The sequence below is a fragment of the Garra rufa genome, chromosome 3, assembly GCF_049309525.1.
Source record: "Garra rufa chromosome 3, GarRuf1.0, whole genome shotgun sequence".
NCBI classification, from domain to species: Eukaryota; Metazoa; Chordata; class Actinopteri; order Cypriniformes; family Cyprinidae; genus Garra; species Garra rufa.
In genome coordinates this window covers 10,584,263-10,604,631 of record NC_133363.1, presented here as the reverse complement: position 1 = coordinate 10,604,631, position 20,369 = coordinate 10,584,263, and the positions used below count along the sequence as shown (strand labels likewise).

The 20,369-nt window shown below is 40.8% G+C and overlaps 1 protein-coding gene across 1 annotated transcript in view; it reads left to right on the top strand.

The window, feature by feature from the left end:
* Positions 1 to 957: 957 nt before the first annotated feature.
* Positions 958 to 20,369, top strand: part of LOC141330862 (adhesion G protein-coupled receptor G3-like) — a 51,315-nt gene continuing 31,903 nt past the window's right edge. Inside the window, exon 1 of the mRNA XM_073835642.1 lies at positions 958 to 1,216. Coding sequence (XP_073691743.1) covers positions 985 to 1,216 — 232 coding nt within the window. The 5' untranslated portion in view covers positions 958 to 984. The remainder of the gene's footprint in view (positions 1,217 to 20,369) is intronic.

Here is a 20,369-nt window from a genome sequence, read left to right as displayed (position 1 = left end):
GCAATGATCTAGGGAAGAGTTCAGAAAAAAATCTGCTGCACTGAAGGTTCACAGAAGCATTATCCATAATGGAAAAAGACTGGAACAACTAGGACTCTAGAAAATGTCTGCCAGCCCCCATCCAAGCTGACAGAGCTTGAGAGGTGAAAAGGTGAGGCAAAGAATGGCAGATAATTGCCAAATGTAGATGTGCAAAGCTTGTCACATCATACCCAAAAAGACTTGAGGCTGTAAAGGTGCTTCAACTATGTAGGCCTACTGAGTTATTTATGCAATGTACTTATTTCAGTGTTTTATTTGTAATTAATTTGTAAAATGTGCAAATCTGGTTTGTGCTTTGTCATTATTATGGTGTATGGAGTGTTAATTTTGCAGCGTCACTGTTACATGCCTCCGACTCTTACAGTCATGTTTTCCTAAGAATTACCCAAATATTTTGTAACTGTCATAATGAGTGTGAAACCTAATGTCATATATTACAGTTTTCATTTGAAAAGATGTTTTCGCTTGAATGTTTGTCAGGTAACTGGCGTACAGACGGCTGTAACACCAGCATCGACAATGGAGACTTTGTGTGCACTTGTAATCATCTGAGCTTTTTTGCAGTGCTCATTGTAAGTGCATTTGTCATATGATCCTCTTCAGTCACCATTTTTGTTTTCAAATGTCCACTTAAATTAAAGTCGTTTGTTTAGCAGTACTCATTTGAATGTTCTCTTTTGTCCTCAATGTTTCTGAAAGAATCCTGAAATTCCTGAAGTGTCCCATACTGTCCATCTCAACTACATTTCATATGTTGGCTCTGCTCTTTCAGTAGCATTTACAGCCCTAATGATTGTAATGTTTCTGTGTCAGAGGTAAGCTTCTAAATAAGATTTCGAATAAGGTTCCAGAATATGTTCTGTGGTACAGATATAAACAGGTAATATCTCTCACCATTCTCCCCACAGAAAGAAGCAATGTGAGCATTCAGTCATCATTCATATGCAGCTCTCAGGCTCCTTGTTCATGCTGCACTTCGTGTTCTTGCGCAACATGTGGTTTTCAGGCCAGATTGATTCAGTGTGTCAGGCTCTAGGACTTCTCCTGCACTGGTGCCTTTTAGCCACCTTCACTTGGACGGCCATTGGTTGCTTCCACCTGTACCTGCTGCTGGTGCGGGCCTTTAACATCTACATCAAGAGATACTTGCTTAAACTAAGTCTTGTGGGATGGGGTGAGTTCAAATTCACATTCTGGTGTCAGAATTCATATTCTTCCAAACTGAATTGGTTGATTGGTAAGCTTGTGGTTCATTTAATTACAATAGGAAGTCACAAACATACCATGTCATACATATTTATGGAACATACATTTATGTCTGACCATTTTTGATAATTAAATTAATCCTTTTTCATGTGATTGCTCAAAGGATGAAAGAATGTTTAGAAGTTGTGAAGACTATAGAAATTTAACTGAGAATCTACTCAACTCTTTTACACACCAAACAAATGCAATTACTCATGCAATTACTCTTTCTTAAATTAAAATTCAAAACTCAATTTAGCATCCTATTGCTACCTCAATTTAAATTAAATTCCAATCCTGGAATCAAATTGTGCATCACCTGATTTTAAAGAGCAGGTCATATGGTATTTTAAAGTGTACTAATATTGTGTTGGAGTCCCCTACAACAGGTTTAGAAAAAAGGTCAGAAAATATTGTAATATACATTTAATATTAGAATCATTTTGCAAAGTTTTCGAAATGATTCGTTTGAAGCAGTTCTGAGCTTAAGGTCGGTAAGCCCACTCTGCTCTGATTGGTCAGCTGGCCAAGTCTGTTGTGATTGGGCTTTCCGTATACAATGCACGTGAATCATGCCCACAGCTAAAGTTTAGCTGCTAAATTTTAAACACTTTACAAAACAATAATGGTGGATACGTTGGCCAAATGCTCATGTGACTAACTGATAAAACAATACAGTTTGTAAAACAAAATATGTTTACATTCTTTATTATTAAATGAAGTAATTAGAAGAACGACAGCCTAGTGGGTTCACAGCAAATTATCAGAACTATTTCAGTAAGACAGTAAAATCGTGGTTTACCTGAAAACCTAAATATGCACTATAGGTATACATCACATATTAGCACAAAAACCTTGATATTGCATTCAATTGAAAATATACACATAATGTATCGTACTTACAGGTTGTGGTTGGGAGACGCAAATAAAGTACAAATAAATAAAGATGCTACAGACTTATCTTTTTAATGGACAAGAGTTTAGCAAATACTGTGTTAAAATCTGCAAAATTAAAGAAGCAGTCATCGGTAAAATGACAAGCACACAACAAGAGGTTCAAATTGTATTGCTGTGGTATTGTGAAAGAAATTTATTTTAACCACTGATTTACACTTTATCAGCTTTCAGCAATGTAAACAAAACAAACTTGCTTTTACAGCGCAGAACACAGTGTCTTCTCGACATGATGCAAACACACTAACTAGCAGAAGTGTTTGTGGGTATGTCGGGATTATGCTAATGTGTTACCCACTGACAAATATCCTTAACAGACAGAATATTCAAAAATATGACTGTCACGACCACACACAAAGGGAGAAGGTGAGTATCTTTCAAGGTATTTATTAACAAACGTGCACAGTACAACACACGTGCAATCGGGTGAAATAAGGTCTCTGTGGTCAAATCTTCAAACAAACACAACAGGTGAGTTCAAGTTCATAAGGATCATAGCGTTAGCAATAGTCACTTCCCTTTAACACGATTAACGTGTATCACAGGAGAACATCAGAGCAATCCACGAGGAGCACAGGAGAACATCGGAAGAATCCACGAGGAGCACAGGAGAGACAACAGGAGGGAGAGAAGATCCACAGAGAAGCATCCATGCAACTTCGATACCAGCCGATGAGTGAGTGGCAGAGGTAGGTATATAAAGGGTGTGGTGATTGCTGGTGCAGGTGACGGTGATTAGTATTCTGGTGATGGTTCACGGGTGTGCTGTGGTGGTGATTGGCTGGTTGGTGGAGGATCGTGGTGATTGGGGCTGAGGGAACGTGCAGAGGGTGTGACATCACCCCCTCCTCCACGGGTGACTCCTGGCACCCAAGAACGGCGACGGGGACGACCACGACCTCTGGGAGCTGGGCGTTCGGGATGTTGGCGGTGGAATTCCTCGAGGAGAGTCGGGTCCAGGATGTCGTCACGGGGTATCCACGATCTCTCCTCGGGTCCGAACCCCTCCCAGTCCACTAGGTACTGGAGCTGGCCGTTCCGCCGCCGGGAGTCTAGGATTTCTTGGACTTGGTAGATGTTATCTCCAAGGATCTCTGGCGGGTCGGGAGGAGGAGGTGACTCCGACTCTGTGGAGGAAGGGAACAGGGGTTCAGTGTGGCGCTTGAGTAGGGAAACGTGAAACGAGGGGGCGATTCTGTAATGTGGAGGTAGGTTTAGACGGTAGGTGACAGGGTTGATCTGTGAGTGCACGGTGAAGGGCCCTATGTAGCGGGGACTCAGCTTCCTACTGGGCAGCCGGAGGCGTATGTCTCGAGTGGACAACCATACCTGGTCCCCGGGGAGGTAAACTGGGTTGGGTAACCTACGGCGGTTGGCATGTTCCGTATGCCTCCGTACTGCCCGCTGGAGATGGACGTGCGCTGAGTCCCACACCCTCTCGCTCTCTCGGAACCAGTGATCTACCGCGGGCACCTCGGAGGACTCTCCAGTCCATGGAAACAGAGCTGGTTGATAACCTAGAATGCATTGGAATGGGGTTAGACCAGTAGAGGTTTGACGGAGGGAATTTTGCGCATACTCAGCCCACGGTAGATACTGGCTCCAGGTGTTTTGATGTTGGGAACAGTACGTCCGAAGGTAGCGGGAGATTTCCTGTATTTTCCGTTCGGTCTGCCCGTTCGTTTGAGGGTGATATCCGGATGACAGGCTGACTGTGGTACCCAGAAGTTGGAAGAAGGCCCGCCAGACCCTGGAAATGAATTGGGGTCCCCGATCGGACACGATGTCTTCTGGGAGTCCGAAGTTCCGGAATACATTGTGGAATAGTGCCTCTGCGGTTTCTAGTGCTGTGGGGAGACCTTTGAGAGGTATTAATTTGCAAGCTTTCGAGAATCGATCGACTACCACTAAAATTGTGGTGTAACCCTGAGAGGGGGGCAGGTCTGTGGCGAAGTCAATGCCCAAGTGTGTCCAGGGTCGGCGGGGAATAGGTAACGGTTGTAATTTACCTTCGGGTAAGCGGCGTGGGGTTGTGTTGACGGCGCAGACCGAACATCCTTGGACGTACCGTTCCACTTCCCTGCTCATGTTGGGCCACCAATATTTCTGCTGGAGGAGCGAGAGGGTTCGCCTGCTGCCAGGATGTCCTGAGCCGGGGGACGTGTGCGTACTATCCAGCAGAAGGGGTCTGAGACGGCTTGGGACATAGACACGACCCGGGGGAAGCTCCGGTGGTGCAGGTTCCTCGAAGGTGGCGGCCCGTATATCTTCATCCAGCTGCCATAGTATGGGTGCGAGAAAGACAGATGGGGGTAGAATTGGATCAGGATCGTCAGAGGTAGGTTCAGGTGAGTGCATACGTGATAGGGCGTCTGCTTTGGTGTTTTTGTGGCCGGGTTGGTAAGTAATGTGGAAATTGAATCGGGCAAAGAATAATGACCAGCGAGCTTGGCGGGCATTTAGTCTCTTGGCGTTCTGAATGTACTGGAGGTTCTTGTGGTCGGTTATTACGGTGAAGGGGAACTGGGCTCCTTCCAACCAGTGCCGCCACTCTTCGAGGGCGAGCTTTATGGCCAGCAGTTCGCGGTCTCCAATTCCATAATTCTGCTCAGCTGGGGTGAGTTTTTTGGAATAGTACGCACACGGATGGAGGGATCGGGGTTCATCAGACCACTGGGACAGCACGGCTCCTACGCCCACGTCCGCCGCATCTACCTCCACCACGAAGGGCCTTGAAGGGTCGGGGTGCTTGAGGATGGGAGCGGTGGTGAACATTAGCTTTAGACGGTCGAAGGCTTGCTGAGCCTCTGGAGTCCACTGTAGTACCCGGCGACCTCCCTTTAAGAGGGAAGTGAGTGGAGCCGATAGGAGGCTATAGTTCTTTATAAAGCGTCGGTAGAAGTTAGCGAAGCCTAAGAAACGCTGAAGCTCCTTCACCGTCCTGGGCTCCGCCCACTTGGCCACTGCGTCCACCTTGCCGGCTTCCATGTGAACTCCCTCCGCAGTGATCACGTATCCGAGAAAGGAGATGGTGGGCTGATGGAATTCACATTTTTCTAATTTTAGATAGAGTTGGTACTCACGGAGGCGTTGGAGAACCTGACGGACGTGGTCTTGATGTTCTTTTAGGTTACGTGAGTAAATGAGGATATCGTCAATGTAGATGATTACGAATCGATGGAGGTAGTCGCGGAAGATTTCGTTCATGAAATTCTGAAATACGGAAGGACTGTTAGCCAGGCCATAGGGCATCACCTGATATTCATAGTGACCGGTGGGGGTGATGAAGGCGGTCTTCCACTCATCTCCTTCTCGGATACGGATCAGGTTGTATGCACTGCGGAGGTCGAGTTTGGTGAAGACACGGGCTTCCCGTAGTTCCTCCAAGGCAGCTGGCACTAGAGGAAGTGGATAGGCGAATTTCACCGTGGCGTCGTTGAGCACCCGGTAGTCAATGCAAGGTCTGAGCCCACCATCCTTCTTGGGGACGAAGAAGAAACTGGATGCTGCTGGGGACGTGGAAGGTCTGATGAACCCCTGTTGGAGAGCCTCCTGGATGTAATTCTCCATGGCTTCCTGCTCAGGACGTGAGAGGGGGTAGATCTTCCCGTGGGGTAGTTTGGCGCCTGGCAGCAGGTCGATACTACAGTCCCAGGGCCGGTGCGGTGGTAGTTGTGTGGCCCGTTCCTTGCTGAAGACATCGGTGAAAGACTGATAGACGGGGGGAATGGCGGTGGCGGATTGAGTGGCAGGGCTCTCTATGGTGGTGGCGTGCAGAGGGATAGGACGGTATGGAGACTCTGTATCTGACGAGGAAGGATGGTAGCCGTGGTCCTCACACGTTGCGCCCCACTCCAGGACCTCTCCTGTGCTCCAATCTATGCGGGGTTGGTGCTTAATGAGCCATGGTCTGCCCAGGATGACATCCACGTTGGCTCGCGGGAGTACTAGGAGGGTCAGATGTTCCCGGTGGTTGTGTTGGGAGACGAGGGTCACTTTTCTGGTCCGGCGAGATATCTTACCATCGCCCAATGGTGAGTTTTGGATTGTGGTAATTTGGTAGGTGACCTCATTTTGAACGGTGGGAATTCGATGTTTAGCAATGAAGTGTGATGAAACAAAATTGCCAGCCGCTCCGGAATCCACGAGCACATAGATGGGGAGAGTGCGAGAGTTTACTATTAGTTCAGCGGTAATATGGGGTAAGAGAGACATGGCCGGAGTAATAGATACGGTACTCACCATTGGACGAGGCGGGCGGACTGGACAGGCACTGATGAAGTGAGAGGCTTCTCCACAATATAGGCATAGACGATTATTAATTCGTCGTTTCCTCTCCGCGGGATCCAGGCGATAGGAGTCAGTAATCATAGGCTCTTCCGCATCTCGTTGGGGTGACGATGTTCGGAGTGGAGGGAAGCTGGGTACAGACTTTGTAGAAGGACACGCTGAGAGATGTTGAGAAATGCCTACTGCCTTCTTAATAAAGGTTTCCAGCGGTACGTAGTCATCGTAAATGACCATATGCTTGCGGATCTGGGGTTTAAGCCCCTTACGGTAGGCTGCTAGGAGAGCGACTTGGTTCCAACCACTGGTGGCCGCTAGAGAGCGGAAGCGCAGGGTGTAATCATGAATATTGGACGTACCTTGATTCAGAGTAATCAGTTCGTCGTGCACGGAAAGGGGAGTGAGAGCAGCTCCAAACACGTCCTTGAAGTGGGCAACGAAAGTATTATAGGAGATTAATGCATCGCTCCGTGAATTCCAGAGTGCATCCGCCCATTGAAGTGCCTGCCCAGTGAGGAGGGAAATCATAAAATATATTTTAGAACTTTCGTTTGGAAACTGGTGTGCGTTGGCTTCGATATAGAGGGAACATTGCAGGAGGAAACCATTGCAACCACCCGGGTCTCCGGAATAGTTCATGGGGCGAGAGAGGGGCGTGTTGGAAATCGTCGTTGGAGCAGCCGGTAGAGATTGACGAAGGACGTTTACCATATCCGAAAAGGAGTCGGGGGTATCTTCTGTGATAGCGGCGCTCGCCTCCATGAGTGACGTGGTGTGTTATTACTTTTGGGCTGGTATCCTGTCACGACCACACACAAAGGGAGAAGGTGAGTATCTTTCAAGGTATTTATTAACAAACGTGCACAGTACAACACACGTGCAATCGGGTGAAATAAGGTCTCTGTGGTCAAATCTTCAAACAAACACAACAGGTGAGTTCAAGTTCATAAGGATCATAGCGTTAGCAATAGTCACTTCCCTTTAACACGATTAACGTGTATCACAGGAGAACATCAGAGCAATCCACGAGGAGCACAGGAGAACATCGGAAGAATCCACGAGGAGCACAGGAGAGACAACAGGAGGGAGAGAAGATCCACAGAGAAGCATCCATGCAACTTCGATACCAGCCGATGAGTGAGTGGCAGAGGTAGGTATATAAAGGGTGTGGTGATTGCTGGTGCAGGTGACGGTGATTAGTATTCTGGTGATGGTTCACGGGTGTGCTGTGGTGGTGATTGGCTGGTTGGTGGAGGATCGTGGTGATTGGGGCTGAGGGAACGTGCAGAGGGTGTGACAATGACGACTCGTTAATGTGGTTCAGAGTCAGCTATTTCTACTGAGAGACAATATCTTTATTTATCATGCACTTTTTTGATTAACAACTGTTTACATTGAAGGACAGCTACTGCAAAAAATATATATATTTTTCAAAAACTCATATGACATTCCCTTTAATGTATTGACAAGACCAGGCAGAATATTCTTATAAACTTTATTTGTTTTCTATGGAGGAACATGAAGGCAAGAAAATGGTGCCAATTTAGGGGTTAACTAACATTTAAATAACAATTGCATTTAAATTAAACATGTATTATAAGGTTGTTTTATTGAATTATTCTTTTCCTTTAGGTGTACCCAGTATTGCACTGGTGATATGCGGTGTGACTGAAGTGTATGGCAAATATACCTTTTACACAGATAAGGAAAGCTCAACTGTTACACCTCTGTAAGATCAGTCTACTCAAATTACACTGCGCTTTTACTTCTCCATCATCTCTCAGGCCTGTAACGGGAGTGTTTTCATTGGCTTCTTCTCGTTTAGATGCTGGATAACCACACAGAGAGTAAACTACATTACAGTGAATCTTCTTGGACTGGTGATATTCTTTAACACGGTTATGCTGGGGGTGGTGCTGGTTAAAATGTGTAAGTTAAGATCACCAGCGCTTCAAATTAAAGACAATCGGAAGAGGGCATGGAGTGAATGGGTGTTTCTATTCGGGCTCTGCTTTGTTCTGGGAGTGCCCTGGGTACTGGCATTCTCGACCCATGGCCACTTAAGTCTCCCTTCGCTCTATGCTTTCACCGTTCTCAACAGTTTTCAGGGTAAGAATTTGTTACAGTGTTTTTGAAACAAAAGCATGTCTATACTATGTTCTTTGGATTGAAAACTATTGGTTGTATGAGACAAGTCAGTATGAGACCCCTCAGTAGGGGTGAGCGGGGCACAAACTAACGCGGGGTATGCTTTTTAATTATTAAAATGTCATATTTAGCTGTGGTTATTTCATTCTATGGTGTAGTTACAGAATCTGGTAACTCTTTATTTTAAGGTCTCTTGACTAGTTGCTTTTTAGCAAGCATATTACTGGAACATTAGCCATGCACAGTGTTGTGAAAAAGTGTTGGCCCCCGTACTGAATTTTTATTTTTTTTGCCACACTGTAATGTTTCAGATCATCAAACAAATTTAAATATTATTCAAAGATAACAGAAGTAAACACAACATGCAGTTTTTAAATGAGGGGGGGGGGGGGGGGTTATGAAGGAAAAAAAAATCCAAACCCACCTGGCCCTGTGTGAAAAAGTGTCACCTGAGTTCAGTTTCTCTAGCCACACCCAGGTCTGATTACTGCCACACCCGTTCGCTATCAAGAAATCACTTAAATAGGACCTGCCTGACAAAGTGAAGTAGACCAAAAGATCCTCAAAAGCTACACATCATGTTGATAACCAAAGAAATTCAGGAACAAATGAGAAAGAAAGTAATTGAGATCGGTTATAAAGCCATATCTAAAGCATTGGGACTCCAGCGAACCACAATGAGAGCCATTATCCACAAATGATGAAAACATGGAACAGTGGTGAATAGGGATGTAACGGTATCAAAACTTCACGGTACGGTAATACCTCGGTATGAATGGCACGGTGGGGTATTTATTGAATCATTTACAGGAAAAACAAAACTAATGAAGATACTCAAAAAAAGTGCTAGAAGTGTTTATTAAACAGTTTACATGAACACTGAACATATCAATGGCATACAAATTTGCCATCTATCTGTAAACTTTGAAACAGAAACTAAAATTTTTAAATTTTAGTAACAAAAAATTATTAAAGCATGTAAAAAACAGTTAAATCAGTTTAGCTGAATGAGTTGTCTGAATCTAGTTGTCTGCTTGAAATAAGATTTTTTTTCTTACCCCATTGGCAGATTATTGTTTTAAACAAAAACTCACTTAATTTTGACTTGTTTTTACTAAAAACAAAACAATTATTTTTGCTTGTCTAGAAAATCCTTCTTGATTTAAGAATTTTTAGATATTTTGGCTGGAAACAAGACAAAATTCTAAGTAAGAAAAGCATTTTTTGCAGTGCAGTAGGCTCTCATGCCTTTCTTTCGCATTAAATCTTTATTAAAAACAATCCTTTAAAGAACTTTTCTACCTGGACAAGTGCATCTATTATGTTGCCTAGTTTATTTAAAACTGCACCTTTCCTTATTTTAAACCTAGCCAAAAAGCCACGTGTTGACTGTGAACTTTATATGCATTTATGGTACATTTCCGTGTCAATCCATGTTCATTTTTACAGCGAACAATGCACTGTAACATTAATTCAGCGCATACAGCGCAGCAAAAAATAGACTCGGTGCCGAAACGATCGCTGCACTGCTGCAAAGGCACCGCTTCTAGGACGTACTGCCGGACAGCAACCGCGTGCAGTGTGAACGCTCTAATCCGTTAACATGGGTGCTGAAAAGAATACGTAACGCATACGCACTTCAGACGGAGCAAGTTCGACCATTTCCATCTCTTTTCCTTGCTGCTACAGTCTGTAGCGACAACAGACCGCAAAGGATGATGGCCACGCCTGGGCTGATGGGAAATGTAGTTCCCGCTACCTCCCGTTCACTCCATTCGCCTGAGCAAACTTTTCTCAGAAGACCTATTGTTTTATCAAGTCATGCGACCACGGTAGTATCGAAAAAATGTGTTATTGCGGTATGACGGTATTTACAATACTGTTACATCCCTAGTGGTGAACCTTCCCAGGAGTGGCCGGCCGACCAAAATTACCCCAAGAACACAGCAACGACTCATCCAAGAGGTCTCAAAAGACCCCACAACAACATCTAAAGAACTGCAGGCCTCTCTTACCTCAGTTAAGGTCAGTGTTCATGACTCCACCATAAGAAAGAGACTGGGCAAAAATGGCCTGCATGGCGGAGTTCCAAGACAAAAACCACTGCTGAGCAAAAAGAACATAAAGGCTCATCTCAGTTTTGCCAGAACACATCTTGATGATCCCCAAGACTTTTGGGAAAATACTGGACTGACGAGACAAAAGTTGAACTTTTTGGTAGGTGTGTGTCCCATTACATCTGGTGTAAAAGTAACAGAGCATTTCAGAAAAAGAACATCATACCAACAGTAAAATATGGTGGTGGTAGTGTGATGGTCTGGGGCTGTTTTGCTGCTTCTGGAACTGGAAGACTTGCTGTGCTAAAAGGAACCATGAATTCTGCTGTCTACCAAAAAATCCTGAAGGACAATGTCTGGCCATCTGTTCGTGACTTTAAGCTGAAGCGAACTTGGGTTCTGCAGCAGGACAATGATCCAAAACACACCAGCAAATCCACATCTGAATGGCTGAAGAAAAACAAAATGAAGACTTTGAAGTGGCCTAGTCAAAGTCCTGACCTGAATCCTATTGAGATGCTGTGGCAGGACCTTAAAAAGGCAGTTCATGCTTTAAAACCCTCCAATGTGGCTGAATTACAACAATTCAAGATGAGTAGGCAAAAATTCCTGCACAGCGCTGTAACAGACTCATTGCAAGTTATCACAAACGCTTGATTGCAGTTGTTGCTGCTAAGGGTGGCCCAACCAGTTATTAAGTTTAGGGGGCAAACACTTTTTCACACAGGGTCATGTGGGTTTGGATTTTTTTCCCCTTCATAATAAAAAACCTCATTCAAAAACTGCATGTTGTGTTTATTTGTGTTATCTTTGATTAATATTTCAATTTGTTTGGTGATCTGAAACATTAAAGTGTGACAAATATGCAAAAAAATAAAAAATCAGGAAGGGGCCAACACTTTTTCACACCACTGTATTAGTACTAGTTAAGCACACAATGCCTTATTCTGCATGACCTTATTCTACATCCATAATCCTTCCCAATACCTAAACTTACCAACTACCTTACTAGCTATTAATAAGCAGCAAATTAGGAATTTATTGAGGGAAAAGTCTAAGTTAATAGTGAATAAGTGTTCCCTATTCTAAAGTGTTACCCAGAATCCTTTTGCAGAATCTTTTATCTATGCTAACCAGACAAATCCTGACCACTTGGATGCAGACCTATTACTGCATGATGTGTCTTTGCAACCATCTGTTAAAGTAATACAATTTCTGGAATGTCACAATTTTACAGTTACATAACATATTTGCAGGAAAACAAATAAATGATTAAATTTTTCTAAATTTTTGCACAAATTGTAGCACAAAATGTAGACATCAAGCTCAACCATTTACCATTGCTTATAACAATATTATTAAGTTGGCTTGAGAAAGCCAACTTACTGATATTCTATTTTCTTCCTAGCCAAAATTTTCTGACTGTATCTCCTCCTAGAGCTTTAACTCTACAAACTCCAAACTCAGCCCAGATCTTCAGTCTGGTCTGACTCGAGTTGCTATATCTTTTCTAACCGATCGGACTTACGGTTTCCCTAAAAATGCTGATTAAAACTGGGAAAAATCCCATAGACTTACATTGACGGAATGTTCAAATGAGCCAACACTTTTCAAACTCCAACTGTCAAAACTCCCAGAATCCTTTGAGACTCAATCAAACTGCCCTTCTATGTACTATATTTCTAATCCAATCAAAATCATTCAAACTCATCTATCTTTCTATCCATCCGTCCGTCCAAATCACTTGCTAGTCATGTTAAAATCATGCTAGCGACTTGCTAGTCAAGTTAAAATAATGCTAGCAACTTCCTAGTCATGCTAAAATAATGCTAGCGACTTGCTAGTCATGCTAAAATCATGTTAACGACTTGCTAGTCATTCTAAAATCATGCAAGCAACATGCTAGAAACATTCTAGTAAACACCCCGGGTACCCTCGCAACCGCATAGCAACCACCCCGGGTACCCTAGCAACCACATAGCAACACCTTAGCAACCACCCCAGGTACCTTAGCAACCGCATAGCAACACCTTAGCAACCACCCCGGGTACCTTAGCAACCACATAGCAACACCTTAGCAACCACCCCAGGTACCCTAGCAAACGCGTAGCAACACCCTAACAACCACCCTGGGTACCTTAGCAACCGCATAGTAACACCTTAGCAGCCATATAGCAACACCCTAGCAACCGCATAGCAACACCTTAGAGCACCCTACCAACCACATAGAAATATCTATCTATCTATCTATCTATCTATCTATCTATCTATCCATCTATCCATCCATCTATCCATCCTCTATCCGACTGAAAACCATCAAACTTAAATATTTTCAAACTTTTTCTATCTTTAAACTTTTAAAACTAATTAAACTGCTTAAAGCTTTCAAAACTTCTTTTAACTTTAAGGCAAAGCTTTCTCAAGCCAACTTGAAGTTTGTCTTGACGAACTTTTTTATCTAGTTGTAATATATTTCTTTTACTGACTATTTGAATTAAAATGTATAATATTTTAGACCTTTTTTAATAGAGGGCCAGATGTTTATTAATTTGATTTGAGGTTTTGGCCCTAAATTGACAATGAGAAGCAGCAACACCTGATAAAATATCTTACCTGATATTTATACTGTTCATTTTATCCTCTAGGTTTCTATATTTTCTTGTGGTTTTTGATTCTCATGAGTCAAGCACAGAAAGAGGAACACAGCTCATCAAAAGAAGACATTCAGGTCCGCTTCAGCAGTAATGAAGAATATGTGACTACAAAATTACCAACAGCTGTTTGATAACATTGCACGTTTACATCAAAATTTCACTGTAGTTCATTATTTTACTAAATGTTGATCTATTCTTCTTTGTAATTATTTCCTAGAAATATTTTGTTGTATTTTGCATCTTTTCATTGCCACTGTCAACTTTAGGCCTTTTAATAGCAGTTATTGCACTGCTCTGTGTAAAGCTTGAATCAACATTTATGATTTTAAAAGTCAAAATAATGACATGTCGAAATTACAAGATAAAAAAGGTAAAAAATAATTAATTTAAAAGACGAAATTATGACTTAAAGGCACATGTAATAATTAAGTTAAAAACACATTGTTCTGTGGTGTGACAATACATTAATTATTGCTTTATACTTTAATGGTTTTATATTGGCCTGACAAGGCACAAAATGGTCTAAAGAATTGTGAAGAGTAGGCCTACTGTCTGTCAGTTTGGAGAATCAAGTTCAGTACACACAGTACACAGTACAGTATTAATAAATTAAGTAATCCATTTACAGAAAAGCAGAATATACCCTAGAATATGATCACAACATGCTGAATTGCACATTAAGCATTTTCTACCCTATATAAAACTTATAAAGAAAGAACCCACTTCCTAGAATGTACCCAGAACGTTAAAAAGACTAAATCTGGAATACAGTTTATTTAAAAAATACTATGTGCAGGCAAGCAGATGTGATCAGAATATGAACGCAACACACACAAAGTCTCACAAGCATTTATTCTATTTCACAATTCATTAGACGACTATTCTGTGTCGTGTCAGACCAATAGGTCAAAATCTTGACTTTTTATGTGACTTATGACTTAAGTGTGTCATTTCGACTTTTTAATGCATGATTTTTTTTTCTTATGTGGCGAAAATGGGCTTTCATTAGAATAGAATAGAATAGAATGCCTTTTATTGTCACTGTACATATATACAATAAGCATTATATGCATGTACAATGAGATTTAATGCATCTCACTCCTCAGTGCAAACCTACATACACATACTTATATTTCTCCCTTATAGTGCAATAGATAGTAATAGACATTAAATACTAAATACATATAGATACATATGGATACCCATAGACAATAAATAATAATGCAATATGGAATAAAAGGGGGGAAGGGAGGGGAAGGGTAGGGAAGGGTAGACAGTTCTATAATAGAACAAGAGATTTAGCCAGTTCATGTGTGTCCATATGTGAGATCAGTGCATATGTGAGTTAAGGGTGATAATGGCTCTCGGATAAAAGCTATTCCTGAGTCTGTTTGTCCTTGTTCTAATACACCTGTAGCGCCTTCCTGAGGGCAACAGATCAAACAGTTCAGAAGCAGGGTGGGAGCTGTCCTTAGTGATGTTCCTAGCTCTGCTAAGGCAGCGGGAGGTGTAAATATCCAACAGGGAGGGAAGAGGGCAGCCGATGATCTTTTGTGCTGCTTTTACTATCCTCTGAAGCCTCTCCCTGTCTGCCATTGTGCAGCTACTGTACCATACTATAATGCCGTATGTCAGCACACTCTCAATGGACGCGCGGTAGAAGGTCAGCAGCAAACTGGAGTCTAGGTTGTACTTCGTTAGGACTCTCAAGAAATGTAATCTCTGCTGGGCCTTCTTGATAATCGCTGTGGTGTTCTTTGTCCATGAGATGTCATCTGAGATAAAGACGCCGAGAAACCGAAAAGTGTGGACCCTCTCTACACACTCGCTGTTGATGTATAATGGGGATAAATCGGTGCTGTGCTTCCTGAAGTCGACAATGATTTCTTTGGTTTTCTTGGTGTTCAGGGCTAAGTTATTCTCTGAGCACCAGGTTGCCAGCTTCAGGACCTCCTCTCTGTACGCTGCTTCATCTCCCCTTGAAATGAGTCCGACCACTGTGGTGTCATCGGCAAACTTCACAATGAGATTTCTGTCGTAGGACGGACTGCAGTCATGTGTATAGAGACAGTACAGAAAGGGGCTCAGCACACAGCCCTGTGGAGAGCCGATGCTCAGCATGCGGGTGGAGGACAGGTGAGGGCCAAGTCTCACAGTTTGAGGCCGGTTTGTAAGAAAGTCTTTTATCCAGGCACATGTGAGAGGGGGAAGGCCAAGCATGCCCAGTTTGCTGATAAGTATGTCAGGAATTATTGTATTAAAAGCTGAACTGTAGTCCACAAACAGCATCCGAACATAGCTCTGCTGCTGCTCCAGGTGGCTCAGCACAGCGTGCAGGGCTAGTGCAATGGCATCCTCTGTGGATCTGTTTGCACGATATGCGAACTGGTAGGGGTCAAGGTCTGGGGGGAGGTAGTCCTTAATGTGACAGAGAACCAGTCTCTCAAAGCACTTCATAATTACCGGAGTGAGAGCTACAGGACGATAATCATTTAGATTGGTAATAGGAGAGGTCTTCGGTGCTGGGATGATTGTGGCAGATTTTAAACAGGACGGGACTACTGCTTGAGCTAAAGAGATTCAGATCATATTTAGTGCTCTGACAAAAGTAAATGAATTTGCTTTGAACATGTGTCATTTATTTTGTGCTTTTTATCACACATATACAGTAAATGGGTCTTTGTACAAGAAAATATATTGCTTTATATTTTTAAAGGGTGTCATTATATTTGAGGGTCTTTGTTATTGTCCAGTTAAATTGCAACTTTCTTATCCATGTGCATTCAGAGATGTATTCAGAGATGCAAGTTTGGCACCACCTAGTGTTCAGAAAGAACAATTCATGAAGAGGAATATCCTTATCGGAAAAGGAAAAAATATAATAAAATACATTTTCTGTCTTATTTCCAGTCTTTCCCAACAGTTGACAGACAATACTTTAAACGTTTTTATGAAAATACCATTTGTGAATTTTAGTGGTTTGATCGAGATAATATTGTGTGTGATAATAAAATTGTGAATATTTCATGAACGATTTGATTGACAGCATGGTTCTAATGGCAAAGCTGCTTATGACAAACGGTGTATAAGCTATGGCCAAAAATGTCTAAAATGTTTGTTTTTAGTGCTGTAGCACCCCCCATTGGCCAATTGGGCTGAATCTTTGTCAGGTTCTCCCCAAATTGAGCTCTACCATCTGGCAAGTTTCAGGTCTCTATGCCTTAAAGTTTGGTCTGCACAATATGTTTTATGGCAGAGTAATAATGATAATAATAATACTAATCCTTACAATTACAATAGGTTTTCAGAACTATGTGCTTGAACCCCTAATGAAACAAAATAAAAATATATTATGCTGTCATATGTCATTGTGTAAATGACCATTTAAATACTCTGAGATCTAATGTATTTTTTGGCTTAAAGATTTGCTAACTCGTAACCATTTTTAAATATCGAGTAACATCTTTATGCCAAACCCAAAGAGGATGTGAATTCACATTGTGAACACCAATGTCCAAGTCATGCATGTGTGTGTGATATAACAGACCACAGTTGAATTTGAATCAGAGCAGATGACTTCAAATCTGTGAAAAAATATTGTATTTGCTTAGAAGTGCACCCATCTCATTAATGTCTTGGCTATAATGTTAGATACAGCACTTTACATTATTCATCTGTAACCCATGAAACTAAATGCCAAATAGAAGTCTTTTGGTGCACTGGTATGGAAAATAAGATTATTGTCATGTAACTGTGTCAGCGAACAAGCATGAAAAAGATGACACTGAAGATAAACAGTCTTTAATAAATCCACACAAAGGCTAATCCACACAAGGAAGGTTGGTGACACACACAGACGTTAATGTGACCCAACAAACTAGAACTGAACAGACAGGAACTTACTTTAAATACACAGGCAAATGAGGATAATTAACTATAGACACAGCCGAACAAAATTACGATTTACAAATTTACTAAACACTGTTAACTCCAAGAAAAAGATCACCTCAGTGCAACAATACCACAGCTCACCTTTAGCCTGAAATATTGAGAAGAAGGTTTATTTATCAGCTCAACAACTAAAAGAAAAGAAGGAAAGGAATAGCTCTTTCAGTAGTACAGGTTGAGAAAAGAGAACCCCAATGATTAAAAAATATATGTAATATACACTTACATGTTTATATTCAATGTGTGTGTGTGTATACAGTAGAACAGTAGAAAACATGTATACCATGTAACCAAATTTTAAAAAATAAAGGCATTGCTTATTTTATACACCGGTTATTTTATACACTTTATGTAACGCAAAACATAGTCTTATAACTTTATTGTTATCCCCACTTAGCTGTTAAACAAAATTGCTAATGCATGAAATAAAAATGCATGGCTACATTTTCAAAATACCTCAATTTTGTTAAATATTCTCGAGTATTTATTTATTTATATGTTTGTTTGTTTCCAAAGCGATGCTATCAAGTTTTCCACAGTGAGTCAAATTATAGTTTGCTATTTGCATCAGTGTCCTCATTTATTCAAATTAAGTCTTTGGAGGGACGTTATTATTATTACTTTTGTAGAGAAGTAAAATGTTATTTAGCGTTGCATTCTTTTTATAGAGAAATAATTGTGGTCCTTCAGAAACATAGAATAGACTTAAATGTTTGTAATGATGTAAAATAATCCCAATAATACCAAAATGAGCACAGTATTACAATATAATCAGAAAGAAGCAGTAAGTTACACTTTAGAAACAGTAGTGCTGAGGATTTGGTCATCATATATAATAGTATCTAATTAGGCTACATCATGTCAGTTAATGTCATTTGAAACTGTAAAACAGCCCTTTTGTGTTGGCCGTTGTGACTTTACCTTTCGTATGGATGTGTACAGTATGTGTGTAAATATGGTAATTGTTTTGCTGAAAAGCAAAAGCAAAAGCAAATGTGATGACAAGGCTTGTCATTGTGCTCCATCATCAGTAGAGCTCAGTGTGACTGAAGCCACAAAATTTGAGTTTGGTTCTTCATTTCTCGGTGTGTGAAGTGCAAACTTTCCATAGCTGTCTCAACTTTATCCTCAATGACTAGAAAAATAGTGAGGTAAGAGAGAAAAGTCTACATCCAGGTTATGTGTGTATTTAAGATATTTATATGTTCTGATTATACATATATTAGGTCTGTTTTATGTAGTTTATAAAGCTGAGTGTTTGAGAAGTTGAAATCTTGTGTATTACATGCTTTCGTTATTGTGTATTCAATATCTTGTAATATTTTTGTCTTTTTGGATTTTTTTTTTTTTTTTCAATTAACTTCTGTATCCTAATTTGTTCTACAGAGATATAACACTCCTGCTATTTCTGATCATGTTCCATGGAGTGGTGAGAAATCATGAAACGGGCAAGCAAAATTATCAAACATATTCACCACCCAAAGGAACTACAGAAAAAAGCACCTGCTCACCCCCTAGTAAGTTTTTGCTAAATATTTGTGCCATCTGTGTGATACTACCATTCAAAAGTTTGATGTAAGATTTTAATATTAAAATTAAAAATACTTAAAGTTTACATCTCCCTTTCAGAATCTGCCAAATGTTATTTTACCAAAATAAGAGGGATTATACAAAATACCCGTTATTGTTTATACAGTACTGACCTGAATAAGATATTTGACATATAATATGTGACCCTGGACCACAAAACCAGTCTTAAGTCGCTTGGGTATGTTTGTAGCAATAGCCAAAAATACATTGCATGGGTCAAAATTATTGATTTTTCTTTTATGCCAAAAATCATTAGGAAAGTTAAGTAAAGATCATGTTCCATGAAGATTTTTTGTAAAATTCCTACTGTAAATATATAAAAATGTAGTTTTTGATTAGTAATGTGCATTGTTAAGAACCTAATTTGGACAACTTTAAAGGCGGTTTTCTCAGTATTTTGATTTTTTTGCACTCTCAGATTCCTAATTTTCAAATAGATGTATCTCGGCCAAATATTGTCCTATCCTAACAAACCATACATCGATATAAAGCTTATTTATTGAGCTTTCATATGATGTACACATCTCAGTTTTGTAAAATTTAACCTTATGACTGGTTTTGTGGTCCAGGGTCACATATGTTTACATATAGTCCACAAGAGAAAATAGCTGAATTTATAAAAATGACCTAAATCACAAGTTTACATCCTCTTGTTTTTATAATACTGTGTTGTTACCTGAATGATCCACAGCTGTGTTTTTTGTTTAGTGATAGTTGTTCATGAGTCCCTTGTGTGTCCTGAACAGTTAAAACTGCCCGCTGTTTGTCACAAAAATCTTTCAGGTCCCACAAATTCTTTGGTTTTCCAACATTTTGTGTATTTTTGTGTAATTCTTTCCAACAATGTATGATTTTGAGATCCAGCTTTTCACACTGAGGACAACTGAGGGACTCATTTGCAACTATTACAGAAGGTTCAAACGCTTACTAATGCTTCAGAAGGTAAAAAAAAAAAAAAAAAAAAAACATTAAAAGCAGGGGGTGAAAACTTTTGAATAGAACAGATACAGTACAGACCAAAAGTTTGGACACACCTTCTCATTAAAGAGTTGTCTTTATTTTCATGACTATGAAAATTGTAGATTCACACAGAAGGCTTCAAAACTTTGAATTAATACATGTGGAATTATATATACATAACAAAAAAGTGTGAAACAACTGAAAATATGTCATATTTTAGGTTCTTCAAAGTAGCCACCTTTTGCTTTGATTACTGCTTTGCACACTCTTGGCATTCTCTTGATGAGCTTCAAGAGGTAGTCTCATACATAAAAAGTATTATTCAATGTTTTTTTTTTACCTAATGGTAATTATTATTCGCATTCGGAGATCGTCACTTCTTGACTGGCAAGACGGTCGCAAGAGGCAACTTAAACGGTGAAAGTGAGTTGTTCAAAACCTTTCTTTTTAGTAAACTCTGTGTACACAAACAATGTTCTCAATG